The sequence below is a fragment of the Branchiostoma belcheri genome, unplaced genomic scaffold (assembly GCF_001625305.1).
Source record: "Branchiostoma belcheri isolate BF01 breed outbred unplaced genomic scaffold, Haploidv18h27 scaffold20, whole genome shotgun sequence".
In the NCBI taxonomy this organism is placed as follows: Eukaryota; Metazoa; Chordata; class Leptocardii; order Amphioxiformes; family Branchiostomatidae; genus Branchiostoma; species Branchiostoma belcheri.
In genome coordinates, this window is record NW_017803491.1 from 3,376,603 (window position 1) to 3,392,941 (window position 16,339).

The 16,339-nt window shown below is 43.3% G+C and overlaps 2 protein-coding genes across 2 annotated transcripts; one reads left to right on the forward strand and one right to left on the reverse strand.

Moving 5' to 3' along the window:
- Positions 1–1,479: 1,479 nt before the first annotated feature.
- LOC109469153 (ras-related and estrogen-regulated growth inhibitor-like) lies at positions 1,480–7,520 on the forward strand. Its single transcript, XM_019767559.1, has 5 exons — positions 1,480–1,579; positions 2,981–3,237; positions 4,735–4,791; positions 6,238–6,320; positions 6,770–7,520. Exons 2-5 carry the CDS (start codon positions 3,147–3,149, stop codon positions 7,178–7,180), a joined length of 642 nt encoding a protein of 213 aa, XP_019623118.1. The 5' UTR covers positions 1,480–1,579; positions 2,981–3,146; the 3' UTR covers positions 7,181–7,520.
- Positions 7,521–7,810: 290 nt separating this feature from the next.
- LOC109469226 lies at positions 7,811–15,103 on the reverse strand. Its single transcript, XM_019767687.1, has 5 exons — positions 14,575–15,103; positions 12,392–13,720; positions 11,558–11,781; positions 10,706–10,884; positions 7,811–9,735 (listed from the first exon to the last, which is right to left on the reverse strand). The coding sequence occupies exons 1-5, from the start codon at positions 14,893–14,895 to the stop codon at positions 7,811–7,813; spliced, it is 3,978 nt and encodes a 1,325-aa protein (XP_019623246.1). The 5' UTR covers positions 14,896–15,103.
- Positions 15,104–16,339: the final 1,236 nt, after the last annotated feature.

Consider the following 16,339-nt stretch of genomic DNA (forward strand, 5'->3'; position numbering starts at 1 on the left):
TGGGGAGGGAAAAAAGAAATATCAGTCGTTGCATATATATGGTTTTTGTATCTCATCATACTGTTTCCATGCACCTAGTGGAATTGTAGTCTCTAACAGACTAACTTCGCTGGCTACTGTGAGAATAATTTGCCTATGGAATTTAGTGTCGCCCTGGAAAATGTTACCCTTACCGAAACTTCTCTGGCCAATTAGTCACCCTATTTTTGCCCTATTATTACTATCCATAACACCTTAGGAAGGCCTGGTGGAGACTAACGATTTGATAACGCTGCGAAGGTAGTCTCCGTAGCAGGCTTACAGAACTGGGGGTTTGGTGGTCTTCGGCTGTTTTCTGATTAGCCTAGATCTAAAAAAACGGGGGTAATTCAACCAGGCCAGCTATGGTACAACGGCTATGTTGTCTATATGCAATCAAAAATAGCACATAAAAGCTCCTTAAGACCCTGAAGACCCCCAAACCCCCAGTTTTTGACATGCTATGAAGGCTACTGTGAAGGCTGCTACCTGTCCAAAACAGTCTTTCCTGTTTTCCCAGGGCCCTTTCTACCCTATGTCCAGTAATGATCCATTAGTCAAACTCCCCTAGGCCCCCCAGAAAGCTATAAGCTGTCTATCAAACGCCACATACCACCGTATCCTACACGAACTGAGATTATCAATCTTTATGATATTGACATTAATAGCGTAGATCAACACGGCTATATCCAGGTCATGTTTTCTTTGTCTGAAAGGGCCTGTTGTGTTCGCGACAGCAGAGTTTTCGATTGTACTCGGTAATCTGGGATCAAATATTTGGTACAAACCTCGAGAGATTTCTATCACGGTATTGATTTTAACATAACGGCAATCGGACTGGGGTTTGAAACAAACGTGCTCTAGAACAAAAGTCGGATAAAAACTTATGAAAACGAAAAATTTGACTTAGTCTATAAGATGTAGTGAAAAGTCCTGCATACTTCTGTGAATGTCAACTGCAGTTAAACAAAGGGCAATCTGTCTACCCTATCGTGCATTCCTTATGACGATATCAACTTATTTTCCGAGATTGTGGCTTATCAATTGTGAGCAGTACTGACCACAGTCTAATGATAGGTTCATATGTCCAAACCGGGCCCGGCCTGTCAGTTTGCGAGAAAAGTTTGATATAAAATATAAAACATAATCATAAGCATAATTGATGCATATTCTTGATATGACATTTTTTTTTCTTTTTCGTTCATTAAAAGCCGGGGCCCGTCTTAAAATTCTAACTCCAGCTTTACACAACGTACCGTCCCTGCATTAAAACACCAAAAACCTCCTTAAAAAGTTTAACGACAGACGAGAAATTGTGAAGTGTCTACAGCGGGTCAGATGGCATCCTCTTAACACGCCACTGTCAAGCGCCGGGGTCGTATAGCACTGTTTGTACAGGGCCGTGTTTCTGGACTCGCCAGACTTGTTGGTCCTATCACTCCCCAGTGTGCAGTACTCCACTCCACTCCAAACCTTACCAGCCGTCCCTGTCTCTTCAAACTGATTGCGCCACCGTGTATACTCCTACCTGAAGCGATGCCAAGTTCCAAGAAATAGTGCGGTAAGTAAAGTCTAGTTAGTTGTGCACCTGTGCTGTGAAGGAACACTTTCCACGCTTGTTTAAGTTCTTAAGACCCGGGGCATCGCCTACGCAGTGGTGCCTTACTGGTGCTCTTAAGGAAGCTTGAACCGGAAGCCAGTTTCTGCGATGTGTACACATGCGTGCCCCAGATACTTCTAGGTAGCAGCCCTTTTGTCTATAACTGTTGTCTTTCTGCACAGTGAATCCATTCCTAAAAACAAATCTAAATTCCTCCTAAGAGAATTTGTCTTATACTTTTGCCATTTACAGATAGTCCGTTCTGTTGAGCAAACAGCATTAAGAGACCGTGAGCCTAGGGACGAATTGCAGTTTTCTCGTCGGGTTTTAAAACCCTACTAGGTAAATAAAAAAAATGGCAGGCCCTCAGCATTTCGAGAAATAGAAAATGTTTTCATGGTGAATTTCTGCAGCTGGGATTCACCAAGTGTAATATTTAGCATGTACGGGCCAGACTTGTGTTACACCTTGTCGTGGTGGCTGGAAATTTACTGTACACATACGGTAAGTATCCCCTCCCCCAGTCCATGCCCACTTCTTTCAGTCACATTATATACAGTACTCCTCCCACTCTATTGCCCAACTTGCTGTCTTATTACTCTTTCCGTAGACGAAAATTCAGCTTTACCTAGACAGCAATATTTCCCCTTGAAACAACAATATTTCTCCCACAACTGCCCGGCTCATCCAAGCCACCACACTGATAAGGATCCTTTATGCAAAACCTGAGACCATGACCGTGAGATCTAAGAAAGCCTGGGGAAACCGTCGTTTTTACAACTGAACAGAAAGAAATGCTTTTCTATGTCACTTCTCGAACTCACAGTGATATTTTTGGCAAATTTCACGGGTGATTTGATGAGCGTGATGACCCGCTCTCGGTTAGGTTTCAGGCCCCACACACCGAGGAATCTTGAACATGTATTTTTACTCCAAGACGTTTGTTGACAAAAGGGTTTTCTTGTGTCAACTGCATCATTCAACTGGGCCTCTTGTAAATTTGAACTGAAAGAAAAGTGGGGGAGGGGTCACCGGAACGTTTTAGGGAGGGCTGGAGGTGAGGAGAGCTCTCTTTCCAATCGGAAGAAGTAGCCAATCTAGCATTTCCTGAAACAAGTAACTGTAAGACACACATACCAAGGAACCTTTCTGTCTACATGTACAGTACATGGATGTTTTTATATGGTCGATCCTTTCAATTGATATATTGTTCAGACACTGATAGTCCGACTGAGCAGTTGCTCAAGAGAGGGTCGGTGTCTTTCAGAAATTAAAGCTTATAACAACATCAAAATTTTGAAATGGTACCAAGAATATGAAATTCAATGTTCTTCCGTAACATAAATATTTCTCTTCATACAGGAGATTATCCACTTTCAAGAACCATGACAACCACTCTCTACCGGTTTCCTGCCAACATTTCGACACAATGGATTAAAGACCTTCAGTTTTCGTCTGAAGAGTAAAGAACAACGTCTCGGAGATATTTGGAGACTTTTATTATCGCCTTCCTCCTCCCAAGCCGTGAATGATGAACAATCATCAGCGCTCGGCATCTGGTGCTAAAGTCCCGGATGTGAAGCTAGTGGTCATGGGAAGGATGGGCGTCGGTAAATCAGGTGGGCCATTTTTTTCTTGATATTCTAAACTATTTGAAACCCTTCTTCGCAATAAGAAAGAAAATTTGCATTTGGGAGCTTCTAAACTGATGGTTTGTATAAAACACAGAGGTATACAGTCACAGAAATGGCCTAGATCTATTCCTAAGAAACAAACAGTATGGCACGGCATCTGTAACTGTATTACAATCTGGAGAGGCTCAAAGCACTATCAGCCCAGGTTTAATACAACACTCAAAGCTACTTACTTTTACACTTTCCAGTTATGGTACTTGAAAGACCTCGGAATGCTTCTTTATCACAACATTTTGTCGTGACCGACATCGCGACAACGTCAGGATTTCAGGTCAACATTAGTGTGGAGGAGTGTGAAGTGGCCACGCGTTTAGCGTCATGTTGTGGTCGGCTGTTTGATAACATGTGGAGATAAAAGAACAAGGCCAGAGAGTTCCCGAGAGAAAGAAGCTAAAGTCGTAAAATACATTCCACCGCTGCTTCTAATTCTGGTCTAATTCAAGATTACTGGGACGATAGATAGTACCACCTTATCAGTCATTCACCCCGCGAATAACTTCTTTTATGAAATAAATCTGTTAGAGACTAGAAATCTTTCAATTTGGTGGATTGGAGATGGAGGGTGTTCTAGAGGAGATGATGTTCTCGCTATTTCAAGATCGGCATGGCTACGTCTAGATTTTGTAGGGGGTGTATTGTACCCCCCCCCCCCTCCTCCATTCAGTTGTAGGGAAAGAGGATGCTGGACGTCAAAACTTGAAACTTCCTTGCGGCATCATCGAAGAACGAGTTACGCCCAACTTCATCTTCTTCTTCTGAATAGTAGAATTTAGTTTTTTACTTTTGACCGTACAAGGCGGTAGCCTGGTATCCAAGCCTAATAGAGCTGCCAAATCTCTTCGCGGATAGAGCAAAAGAGACTAGGCAAGCGAAGTTATACCAGACTAAAGGAGCAGAGCCAGTACTTAGAAATTTACCACCACAAGGAAACGTTACACCCGACACGTTTGCCGAGGTTCAGCCGTTCAAACAGGACAGGCCGTGTGTGAGGAGGAGGTTGTTTATCTGTCAGTACAGAACATCTGGACGGCTGGACTGACATGTGTGGCTCACAATGGGAAGACTGTAAATCGTGCGGTGTATCTGTCAGTGTGTGGAGGATATGGGGAAAGGGGGCATAGTGGCCGTTCTTGTAGTGTATATGTGGCTGTAGTGCCAAAACCTCTGTGATTGACACTACTTTAGGTAGTATAGTACTATTAGTAGAAGCTTGAATGTAACCTGTGCCTGAAATGTATCTAACTATGCAGTCAAATTTTCAAAAGGCAAATCGCTCATTTTAGTACATTATAAGTATTCAGGAGAAAGAGGTTGCCATTGCCCAACTTCCTACCAATTTTTCTAGCGTCGTTAACAGTCCACATATGCAGCAGCATACCTTGAAGAAACCAATATATCTATTTTTTCTCTTTCATATTCCAGCTTTGGTGGTGCGATATCTAACACGGAGGTTTATCTGGGAGTATGACCCAACTTTGGGTAAGTTACGTACCAACATCTTGTTTTGAACCCCAGGCCATTTGATTTATATGCGATATATATTGGTATCATAAACTTATCGCCTTCAAATGAGTAGACTGTTCACCTGTAGTATATACAACCCCATTGTGTGATAAGTGACGGGACTGCTTGTCTCCCTCTCAAGTACAAGACAAACACATGAAGACTTGACATTTTGACCTTGACCGGTGTAAGGAAATCTGAGTCAAGTCTACTGACAGTAAAAATAGGGTGTCAAAAACGTAGCAGCTATATCACTGCTGTCGTATAACTTACTACACCACGCTTAGTGAATGTTGCAATCAGAGTTAGACTATTCCATGTAATTCAGTGATTCAATGCGATTTCAGAGCAGCAAAACTTGAACTATTCTGAATAAGGCAATCTTTATGATATTGACACATACTGCTTCAAATTAGCATATTTCAATCAGTATTTCATACTTTGGGTATTTAAAACTGCAGAAACAAGCCTCAAGATGAGTCCTTTATTTTATGGGTGGTACCCTAAAAATCAGCCCAGGGCCCTTCCAGTAACCATTTTCTGTCAGAATGTGGGGTATTTTTGTTCTTTGAAGGTCAATATACATTGGGATAGTGTGGTTTCAACTCAGTATGTAGATAAGTGACTAGAATATTGACTTTGAAAAATCAGGTTTTCAAGCCCAAAAAACTGCACTGGATGCCTTTAAAGATATAACGTTATTCCTCTAAAGATATAGGTGAGGGGGCATATGATTGTTACTCCATTACCCCTAGTGATAACCCACGCTACACCACGGGCAATGGACTATATACTTTGAAGTAAAAATAGCTTCTTGTGTTCGGCAAATGGCCAATTCTCCACGGTGACTTGGCCTAACCCACGAACGCCCACCGCCCAGCACGGTGTTTGTTTTAAGGCTTTACCGGCTGAACTGTGCGCTACTGCGGGGATTTGGGTCCGTTACCGGGCTGACGGGTACACAAGGGTTTGTGTAACACTGTGCACGCGTGTAATGTAAACGAGGCTAATTCTCCCATCGACCACCCAGTGTTAAACGTTGTATGGCCGGTGTAAGAAATGATACTCAATATGTTTTCAAAATCCCCTATTGCGTGTACTATTAATATGCATTTGATTTGAAGGATGTATACTTTACGTAGTGCTGAGAATCGAACTAACCCATCGGTTATATCTATCCACCAAAGTAGCGGTTTGTGTTGCAGTTGCAGGTCCGATTCGTTCTGGGGTCTGTAAAAACAAGAGAGCACACAACTAAAGACGTGAGCTGGCGACATCTAGCGATATTGTGCCATATTACACTTTTGGTCAGCAATGCACCGATGCTAGTGATCATCAACCAACAGCATGGTATTGAAACGCATGGTCTATTTTTTGGGGGTCATTATCCTGTCGTAATCCATTTTGTTTCTCCCTTCACAGAATTTTCATACAAACACCAGACGTTGGTGGACGATGACGTCGTCTCCATGGAAATTTTTGACACGGCGGGCCAGCTATATGGGGTGAGAGTGTATTGTTTGGTAGCGGTGGTGTGTACATGTTTGTATTTTCTTTAGTGCGACAACTCAAAAATCTATGGATGATTGTCATGAAATTTAAACTTGGTACATGTAGGTAGGTAGGTTTTGATGAGACCCTCAAAATGATTAGATTTTTGGCCACCTGGCTGTTTGTTACGGTACTGCAGCAGAACTTCCGGTCTTGATATCTCATGATTTGGACATGCAATGGTCACGAATTACGGATGGCAAAAAGTCCCCCCCCCCCAGTTAACTAATTATTTAACAACAGCAAATATTTTATTCACCTGGAAATGTCGGAGTACTAGTATCATATGGTCTTATGAATATTATCGTTCTTGGTCGGAGTAGATTAACGATATGGTAATCTAGCTTTGAAAGTGTACGTACTTAGATTGAAATTCATCAATTTTCGAATAATTTACATACAGGACAACCGCCGACAGTGGGAGGGTCACGTGAGATGGGGTGACGGCTTCCTATTGGTCTACAGCGTGACTGATAAGCAGAGCTTCCATGACGTCGGCAGGATGAAAGAGTTTCTGGACGAGGCGAAGAAACCTCGCAACGTCACCGCCGTCATACTGGCCAACAAAATGGACCTGAACCACGAGAGATGTATCACCACGGACGAGGGGGAAAAACTCGCACAGGAGTTGTCGTGTGGATATTTTGAGGGGTCCGCGTTGCTAGGCGACGGCGTCATCTCGGAAGCCATTGAGGAACTGTGCCGGGAAGTGCGCAGGCGCAAAATGATGGAGAACAGAACGCGCAGGCGCAGCTCTTCCCAGATGGCCAAGCAAGTGTTTAGCAGAGTTCTGACAAAAATATACAACAGTTAGAAAAGTAGGACAGCTTATGCAAATATATTTACGCCAGGTCTAGAACATATATCTATCTTATACCATGCAGTCTCTGCCGTGTCACATTTTAGCCAATTCTTTCGCAGCGCTTCGAACTGCATCGTCATTATAATGATGAGCTCTGTTGTCGTTACTTGGAAATTGAATCTTTAGAACCTTGTTTTTGCCTAACAACGTCTGCCTAAAGTTGATGAGTCTTTTGTAAGTACAAGAAACCTACTGTATCTACTTGTAAATATTAATGTCGCCACTGATCTGAAATGGACTAACTGTAACATTTACATGTACATGTAGATGTACAGTTCTGTACATGTACAGTAGCAACCATGGCCATCTTCTATTGTTTTCTACTTGCCGATAAGTTAGAACTGTGGCATCTGCAAAACCATGTCAACAACCAGTTAAGGCTAAAGTTAGTTTGCAACAAAAATAATCTATTTTTGTCAAATCTAGTTAAAAAGGGAACTTTTTCGCAGTACGAAAGAAACAGATAAACATTCAGAGAAGGTGAATGTGGTCAATAAAAAATTAGATTTATTGTTCTCTTCCATCATACAGTTCCAAGCATGGTTATTGTCAATATTGATCAACTGCTGATGTAGCTTGCTCTCAGTTGTCGAGTTTAAACTCTAGTAACCCGACATATCTATTCACATTCTTGTCAAACTTTCCCAGTAACAAAAGCGAAGTCTCCGTTTTGCTAGGTGTGTAGCTGCACGTCCATGTCCCTGATTGGTCCTTGCACATGTCTGTCACGGAATCCGCACTCTTCAAAACTACGTCATCAGCATCCGGGACATCTACTCTAAACGTCACCTCCCTATCACGTGACAAGACTCCCGCCAATGGCTCGTACAGACAACATCCGGGTCCCCACATCCTTCCGATGATTTGGGGGAAAGTCTTACAGCCGGTTTCTAAGGGGTGCAGGCACCTCATGAAGAATGTCGCCACGAGGGGAAGGTCATTGTCGGAAGGAGGAAAGGTTGTGCCGTAGATTTCCAGACAGTAGTCTCCTGCTTTTGGGAAACAAGTCGTGATGGTCGCCTTGTGTTTTATCGTCTCGCAAAAGGCGAAGTCGTCCATGTTCTCTCTGGTTTCGTCGGCGCAGTGGAAGAAATGATGCCGTAGCATCAGCGGCTGCGTCATGGCCAGACTCACGTTATATTTGCCCGACCTGCTTATGAGATAAGGGCGTTGTGGAACGTCCAACGCCAAGCCGAGGTTAGAGAAAGTGGGGTACACGGGACCCCAAGTGTTGTCATTATGACAGGGGAAAGGTTTACAGTCCTCCTTTGCCACATTACAGCTGATGCAGTAGTTCACAACGTTTCGTTTCTGTCCCTGAGAGTCTCTTGCAAATAACTGCAGGGCGTACTCGCCCACCTGAGGTAGATGCACCAAAATAACAGTTTTCTCACCTAAAGCCTGTGTCAGAGTGTACCGATCGCATTTCTCAGTGCCATTGTCAGTTCGTATGGACAGTGAAGACATGATCTGCTTCTGATAGGGGTTTTCAAGCTGTACCTCGACCTCGCCATTATTTTCCGACGTTAAGAAATAGGACGCGTTTTCGTTTTCGATGAGCCCAGATTCGGAGAAGTATGGTTGCCTTGTGCCGAACTGGCCATCTTGGACCAACGGAAATGGTGTGAAACTGTTTGGTTCTTTATCACAGATAATGACATAGGAATATACCGGTCTCAAAGTGCCATCACTTGGATCTTTAGCAAATATAATTAGCCCGTATTTGCCTTTGGTTGGGGTTCTTACATAGAATGAAATTTTGTTATTGGCGATAGAGTGTACGACCAAATCTTCGAGCCCCTTTTCGTCAAATGTCTGCATGTACAGTCTGTGTCTGAATTCAAGATGGCGGTTGCTTTGAAAGGTCAGTACAACTTGACCTTGGGATCTCACGACTGCGCGTGCGTGTGACACGGGGAAAATCCCGCTGCTAACCAATACTTTTCCAGGACCCCAAGTCGACGTGTGTTCTGGAAAGGGCATGCTTGTGTGCTTTTCTGTGTCGCAAACGATCATGTACTGACAAACTTTTACGTCATTACCTGGCACTTCTGCACAGGGTTTTCCGTAGATGTCCAAAACATAAGAGCCCGATTTTGGCACGTCAACTGTGAAGTTTTCATTGCTGTCCCATGTCTCTTGCAACACGTATCGGTTCAAATTGACGCCATCTACTTCATTACCTCCCTCCCTTGTCTTAAGTTGATACACAATCCTAAAATCCTTGCGTTTCTCCTTTGAAAAGCCAAGGCACAGTTCCACGCAGTCACCTGCAGTGATGACCACAACCGCGCGGTGGCTCTTCAGTTTGAGCCCGAGTTGGTGAAACATGGGCCAGCGTTTGACACGCGACTGGAACTGTGTGATCGTCAGGTACTTTTCCAGCAGCTGCCACTCAGGACAGTCTGGGAAGTGAGTGTCGATCAGGTCCTCGGGGTCGGTGAGGAAGTAGAACTCTTCGTACTTGTAGACATCATTGACGTTCTCAATGGGCCCGCCATTTTCTTCTACAACAGAGCAAAACAATTTGTAATGTAATTAAAGCTAACATCTACTATATACAGAAACATGTTGAGTAACACAATAGTAATGACTATGGGCATGCATACCCTTAAACAGTTACTAGCTATATGAATTGCAAATACATGGATATTATAAGTCATGTATCTTAGAAACAAGATTTTAGACCTACGTACAGGAAGAGTTTTAGTTTATTATAATTACGGGAATATATGTCAACTTAATTTGGAGGGGCTGTATGACGTAATCTAATCGGGTATTATAAGGCCACACCAAGTAAATTTTATGGATGACGTCCGCGCGCGCATTGATTTTGGCCTGTTCCTAGAAAAAAACCCAAGAAATTCCGCTTCCTGTAACTATGACCAGAGTCACGACAGTGCCGCAAATACTATGTTTGTACGGACCAAAGCTTATGAAGCATCAAGTAAGGAAATCATGACTTCAATTAGGAATTCAGTTTGGTACATGCTGCCACATTTGAAGAAACTTGCTGACCGCTCCATCTATCTCCCCAAAGCACAAGACGACAACTGCTGTTCCACCTGATTTATTGCTGTTTTGATGATGAATAAAAGACTTCTTGCTTGTTACACTGTGTCACCTCATTCAATTTGTGTCCTAACATTGTCTCTTAGTATAGTTCTAATCTAGGCATCTTGTTTTTTAGGGCCCTTCTTGTTTTTTCTCCGCCCTCTCGCATTAGATTTAGGGTCTCCAAAGGACGTCATCCATAAAATTTACTTGGTGTGGCCTAAACAGCCCATCACTTCCTGAACTCCTCTATATACCGTCCTTTTACTCCCGCTCGCCTAATCACCCTCAGACTTGACCTCCCTGTCAATCTACTGTAACCAAAATTTACCTTCTCTCCCTGCAACCCTCTCTGCTACAAACACACGGACAAACAAGTGAATACTGTAATACTGAATAAAAAATAACATGTACAAAACGTACCTATAGCCCTGACGCCGCGTGCCGCCCAGTGACAGTCGACCAGCCGCCACTCCTCGTCCACCATCACGGCGTTCCACGTGCCGCGGTGATCCTTCCGATGTTCCTGGAAATTATGGTCCGGCAGACAGTCGTCACCCTTCTTGTACCCTTTGATCACATGGCATTTCAAACCTGCAGCACTAGGAGAAAATAAAGCATCGTGCTGAATCAAACGATTAAGAAACTAAGACTAAGAAACCTCTGACGTCCTTTACTGTATAATACAACAAATAGTAAAATAAGTTAGGCAAGAATTGGTACATTTCATGAAGGCCTTGTCACACCGAGAGACATGCGGGGTACTACTATATGGCATGTCAGATTTTGTAAACTAAACAAAATGTATCGTGTACAATATGTCCTTATCGTCGTTTAACGTGTTCAATTTGATGTCATCATCGGCGGGGATTTGAACAGAACGCGTGTTCAATCTGGGGTCACATGGGTTGCGGTGTTTATGGGATTTAACACCACGGTGTTTGTGTGATATGATAATCACTGGTAAGGTTATGATCATGACGTCCTGGCCAATATAAAAGAGAAAGGAAGGTGAGGAAAGGAAGGAAGGAAGGAAGGAAGGAAGGAAGGAAGGAAGGAAGGAAGGAAGGAAGGAAGGAAGGAAGGAAGGAAGGAAGGAAGGAAGGAAATGAAATTGATCTCAATCTCTTCCAGTTTTAGCTCACTAAAGAGCTAACCTCATACTGGTCGTAACAGAGAAATACAACGAAATAGGGACTTCTGATTGGTTGACGTCTTCTGCCAATATGATACTGACATATTTATGTTATGTGCAAAGAGAATGAGAGAACATACCAGCAGAGCTGTTCGAAGAGCTTGGCGCAGTTTCCTTTCCCCTCCTTGATGGCCTTCAGGTAACCCAGGGGCGAGTCTTCAACTACGTCATCGCCGAACGTCATATCCTGTAGATTCTGCGCAGTGATCCAGTGGAAGAGCATGCGCACTTTCTCAAGGTCAGAGAGGTCATGGATGAGGAGGGTCCTCACGAGCGTGGAGAAGGTGTCAGCTGGTTTTGGAGGCTGTGGAAATGAAGATATTGTAGGATAGTTCGTTTAGTAAGTATTGTCGTCTAGATGCTATACATATGATTGTTGAGCAGTAAAGACAATTCATGCTTATTTCGCATAGATCAAGCCATTGGCGACTTCTGAAATACATCTCCTATGATATTGTGTGTGGGTGTGTTTTTACTTGTAAATGTACATGTGAATATGATGTTACTCTTTGTCTTATGATCACTAGGTTTTAAAGTTTCATTCATGACATGAGGACACAATTTGGGCTTCTCAGGCTAGGCCTGCTAGTTTTTAATAAAACTTCCAACTTTCAACTTCAACTTGACAAGATTCCAAAGGGCTTTTATCATACATATGCATAATCACAGCAACATACGCCAAAAAAATTGGTTACCACCAATGCAGGGTCGTGACATAAGGCACTCCATTATGATGTAATAGTAGCGGGGTATGACATGACTCAACAGATCGTGACATCATCATGTAAAATACGTTACCAGCACTTATTGATAAAAGCTTACCAAGCCACTCTTGGAATAAACGAGGTTAAGGGGGAATTCTTCTAAAGAGATGCTTCACAGAACCTCAATGAATAGATCAAAGTTTATCTCACCTCGAGTGCGTGGTACACCGCGTGTACTTCTATGTGCTTGAACAGGGAGGTCTCCTCTGTGCCCAGAACCGCTGCCTTTTTCCTGTGTGGGACGTTCGGCTCAGGAATTTTCCTCTCGATCGTTTCATTGGACAGATTCTGCTCCTTCACGTCCCCGTTGCTTGATCGCCCGTCCGCTTTACTGTCGAGTTCTTCCGCGCGGTTTCTGATCCGTTCCTCTAACTTTTTCTTCAAGTCGAAGTCCCGGAGAAGTTGAAGCATTCTTCTTTGCTTTCCTGATGCACTCAAGTCAGCTGCCATCTCTTTTTCAAGTGTCTGTTCTGTAGTTCCCTCCTGAATTTGCTCTTCGCTGTCTTCTTCGTGATCAGTTACGATAACTTCGGGAAGACCCTGCTTTGCACCGACAGAATCGCTTCCGCTTACGTTTGTGTTGTCTTCTGTTGTATTATTTGTGGTTTTGTCAGTGTCTGTACATTCTTCATTACCCGTTAGTTCCAAGAGGTTCTTCTCTGCTACAGTCATATTTTGTTCTCCAGATGCGTTAGCCGCAGCCACCTGTTGATCGTTGTTTACAACCTTTACAACATTTTGCCCCACAGAGACGCCGTTTTCACTGAAAGCTCCATTTTGTTCGGCCACGTTGTTAAGAGAGGCGTCAACAGGTTTATTTGGTAAAACTCCTGTAGGGTCCATGGTCTGTAGTACAATGTTAACCGCCACGCTGAAGTTATCTCCTACGTGAATCTTCTTCAGAGTGTCCCCGTTTCCGTTTTGTAGAAGAAGAGACACGGGTCCTTTTGGTGACGGGTTGTTGTTGTTCTCTTGAACAGGTGTATTGTCCTCTGGCGGATTGCTCGTGGCGTTGTCACTTCTATCAGGTACAGGCCCATTTTCACTTGGTGCGTTTACCTGCTGAGCGGCACTTTGTGTTGTTGTCGATGATTCTCCCGCTTTTGCAGCCGCTCCTGCATCGTTCACAGCGGTACCATTGGTCGCTGTCGCGTTTTGATCAGCCTTTGGATTCCGTATAAGCTCGTCACTGGTTATCACAGTGTCGGTCGCACCCAAGGAGAACATTTTTGTTGGAGAAGCGTTGGTGCTATTGCCTTTACTTCCTTTCCCACCATTTTGCTGATTCGCTGCCTTGGTGCCCACGATACTAGCGATCCCCACCTTTTCTGTGCCGTTACCGTAGCCGTAACCTTCGTCTGGATTGTTGTCGTCCAAAGAACTCAGGTCGTCATCGCTTGAGTCAAAGGTCTCGTCTGGAATGACTATGAGCGTCTCCGTGCCGTTGGCGATTACGGACTTACCCTGGCTTCCAGTCGCCTGTGATAGAATAAGTAGGCAAGAAACGTTAAGAATTAACTCTCAAGTTGTAAATCTCTTTGGTTGTACATGTTTTAACATGTCAGAATGCACAAAGTACAAAGTAATCTAGAATATTATCACCTTCGCACACGTTAAGAACTAACTCTCAATTTGTGAATGTTTTGATATGTCAGAATTCAAAGAGTTTGTAGAGCCCTACTTATTTTTTCAACATGCACTTCGAAATAGACTTAGCTATAGTTAAGGACAAGGTGAGCAGTTTCCATGTGGGTCATAGCATGGTATTCATGGCATGTTCAGACTCCAGCTTTGCCTTTGGCTCTGTTTTCTCTTCCTTTGTTCTTCGACCGCTCGGGTTTCGACATACCTGCCAAGAAAGGGTCTTGTTGACTACTCAAGACGGACACAAACAAAAGAACCACCTTGCAGAAACAGCTGGCACACACTTTCCACGCCGCGGACAATGCCAAACATTGCTGGCAAAATACATTTCCCGCCGAACACGTTTGAGCCACTTCGACACACATCATTAGAGAACGTAAGAAAAATATTGATACTGGAAACAACAGTATTCAAAATCGCGCCGGAGACATATTACAGTATGCTTTGAGTCATTGAAAATAGGTGGCGAAAGAAGCGGAAAATATATTATTAAAATGTCGTGGTGTAATTATTAAAGGTTAATAGAGAAAAACCTTGTGGTGAGAACAGATGGTGGATAATAGAAAACAGGTAAATAATTAGAGCAGAACAATTTTATATAAATCTGCACAATGGGTGGAACTACTTATCCCGGACTAACGTACCGGACGTAGAGCTACGCATGATATGAAATAAAAATGTACTGATACCTCTTGACTGGGCCCGCTGGGTATCTGAGGTAACGGTGGATGGTACAGGGGAAGCACTGGGTTCTTCTGAGTCGTTCCATCTTTGTGTTTAATAGAAGGAAGGACGTTCGCAGGTTGTAGAGTTTTCCTCGCGTCGGCCTCGATGGCGTTGAGGTCGGGACCGCGGCCTAGCGGGCGGAGCTGCCGGCGGGGAAGCTTTGCAGCCCCGCTGGAGGCTTCGATGGCTTCCTTGTCCTTTTGACGAGCGACGAAACTCCTGTCTGTCTGTGTGCCGATTGTGGTCCCGCTAGGAGCGGCCGTGGTGGAGGCGCCGCAGCCCATGTTGTTAGCCGGACCAGGCGATGACGACCTCAGCGATACACGTTATGTTCGATACTTCGGGGCACGTTCACAGAGTCCCGTCAGAACGTAACTGTCCAATCACAAAGCAGCGGTCACATGGGGTCATCCAACCTGTAAATAAGAGGCCGATATTGGAGGTAAGACTCTCAACATGGCACTGGAGAGAGCTACAAAATAGCTGACAAGGACTAGCTACTATTCTGGTACAGTAGAACCTTCCATATACGTGCAACAAGTGTGTGTGGCTCGTGCAGCTTGTTTTTTCACGTCTAAGCACGTACACACAAACACACTGATCAAGGTCAAGCATTGTTTTCTGCATAAAAAGAGCATTCTCGTGTATCTGTAGATTATACGTAATACAAACAGCCTTAGCAGTAATTTTCATACATTGATAAATAAACAAATGCTTACTAACGTTACACAATGTCCAACAAGATACAGTTGATGTTATTTCTAAATTAATATTGTCAACATACAACGTATAGGCACAAATGTAAACCTTTGTACAGGTGTTCTTTTGAAGTTGTGTAAGGAAAGAATTGATTTATGCTTATATATTTAGTAACTAGAGTGTACACATACACATAATGTATTACTGTATAGAACCTCATTGTTTGTACCCCAACTAAGTTCACATTTTTGTCAATACTAACACCTTGTGTAAACCGGAGCACTTCACTATTCAGGCACCACTTAACCAGGACAGCTCCCTGCACAGCGCCACTCTCCGATGAAATGTTTTTGTCCGAGGCTTGAAAATATTTTGATCTGGTGCAGAGATGAGTGGTGTGCTCGTGGCGTCAGTTTTCATTCACTCTGTAAACAATTTATTCACCGCAGATGTCCTCGATGTTTAAAGACAGAGAGAAAAATCAATTAAACGCTAACACGGCGAAGTACTTGGTGACAACTTCTTGCAATTGTTCGCATACTTTTCCAGTATTGTGTTTAACCCGAAAAAAGAAACTCCTGTTGCAGTATTTTGCTCTGTTTACAATGAGTTTAATCCTGACACAGCATGGTCGTTTGTTATAATTGAGGCTCGTCAATTTGAAATGGGATTTTAGAGAAAGAGTTACGGCCAAAACATTCCTAATGATATACTTTCATAGCATTTAAAACGGAGAAAATACAATACATTTGTAAATATTCTGATAACTCATTTAACTCCCACAAGTATACTGTAAACGATAAATAATTCCACAATAAATTTCTATAGCCCAATGCCCGATGTGTTATTCTCCCACGCTATCAGGTAACACTGGGTATAACCTTTGTTGTGAAAGTAAACATGGCACGAAATTATATGTCTGAAGGACAACATAAAATTCACCTGGGGTGACAACCACACCCGATCTGAGTAGAGGCGATAGACTTGTAATCGGTAGTCAAGTTTAATCTCGTTGTATATGTAGCTGAT

Bases quoted from the DNA above. Each gene is read 5' to 3' on its own strand.
- LOC109469153 (XM_019767559.1), top strand. From the start codon at position 3,147: ATGATGAACAATCATCAGCGCTCGGCATCTGGTGCTAAAGTCCCGGAT. The intron at 3,238-4,734 runs GTGGGCCATTTT...TTCATATTCCAG, and splicing joins GATGGGCGTCGGTAAATCAG to CTTTGGTGGTGCGATATCTA. The intron at 6,321-6,769 runs GTGAGAGTGTAT...ATTTACATACAG, and splicing joins CGGCGGGCCAGCTATATGGG to GACAACCGCCGACAGTGGGA.
- LOC109469226 (XM_019767687.1), bottom strand. From the start codon at position 14,895: ATGGGCTGCGGCGCCTCCACCACGGCCGCTCCTAGCGGGACCACAATC. The intron at 13,721-14,574 runs GTATCAGTACAT...ATTCTATCACAG, and splicing joins CCAGCGGGCCCAGTCAAGAG to GCGACTGGAAGCCAGGGTAA. The intron at 9,736-10,705 runs GTACGTTTTGTA...GCTCTGTTGTAG, and splicing joins ACGCGGCGTCAGGGCTATAG to AAGAAAATGGCGGGCCCATT.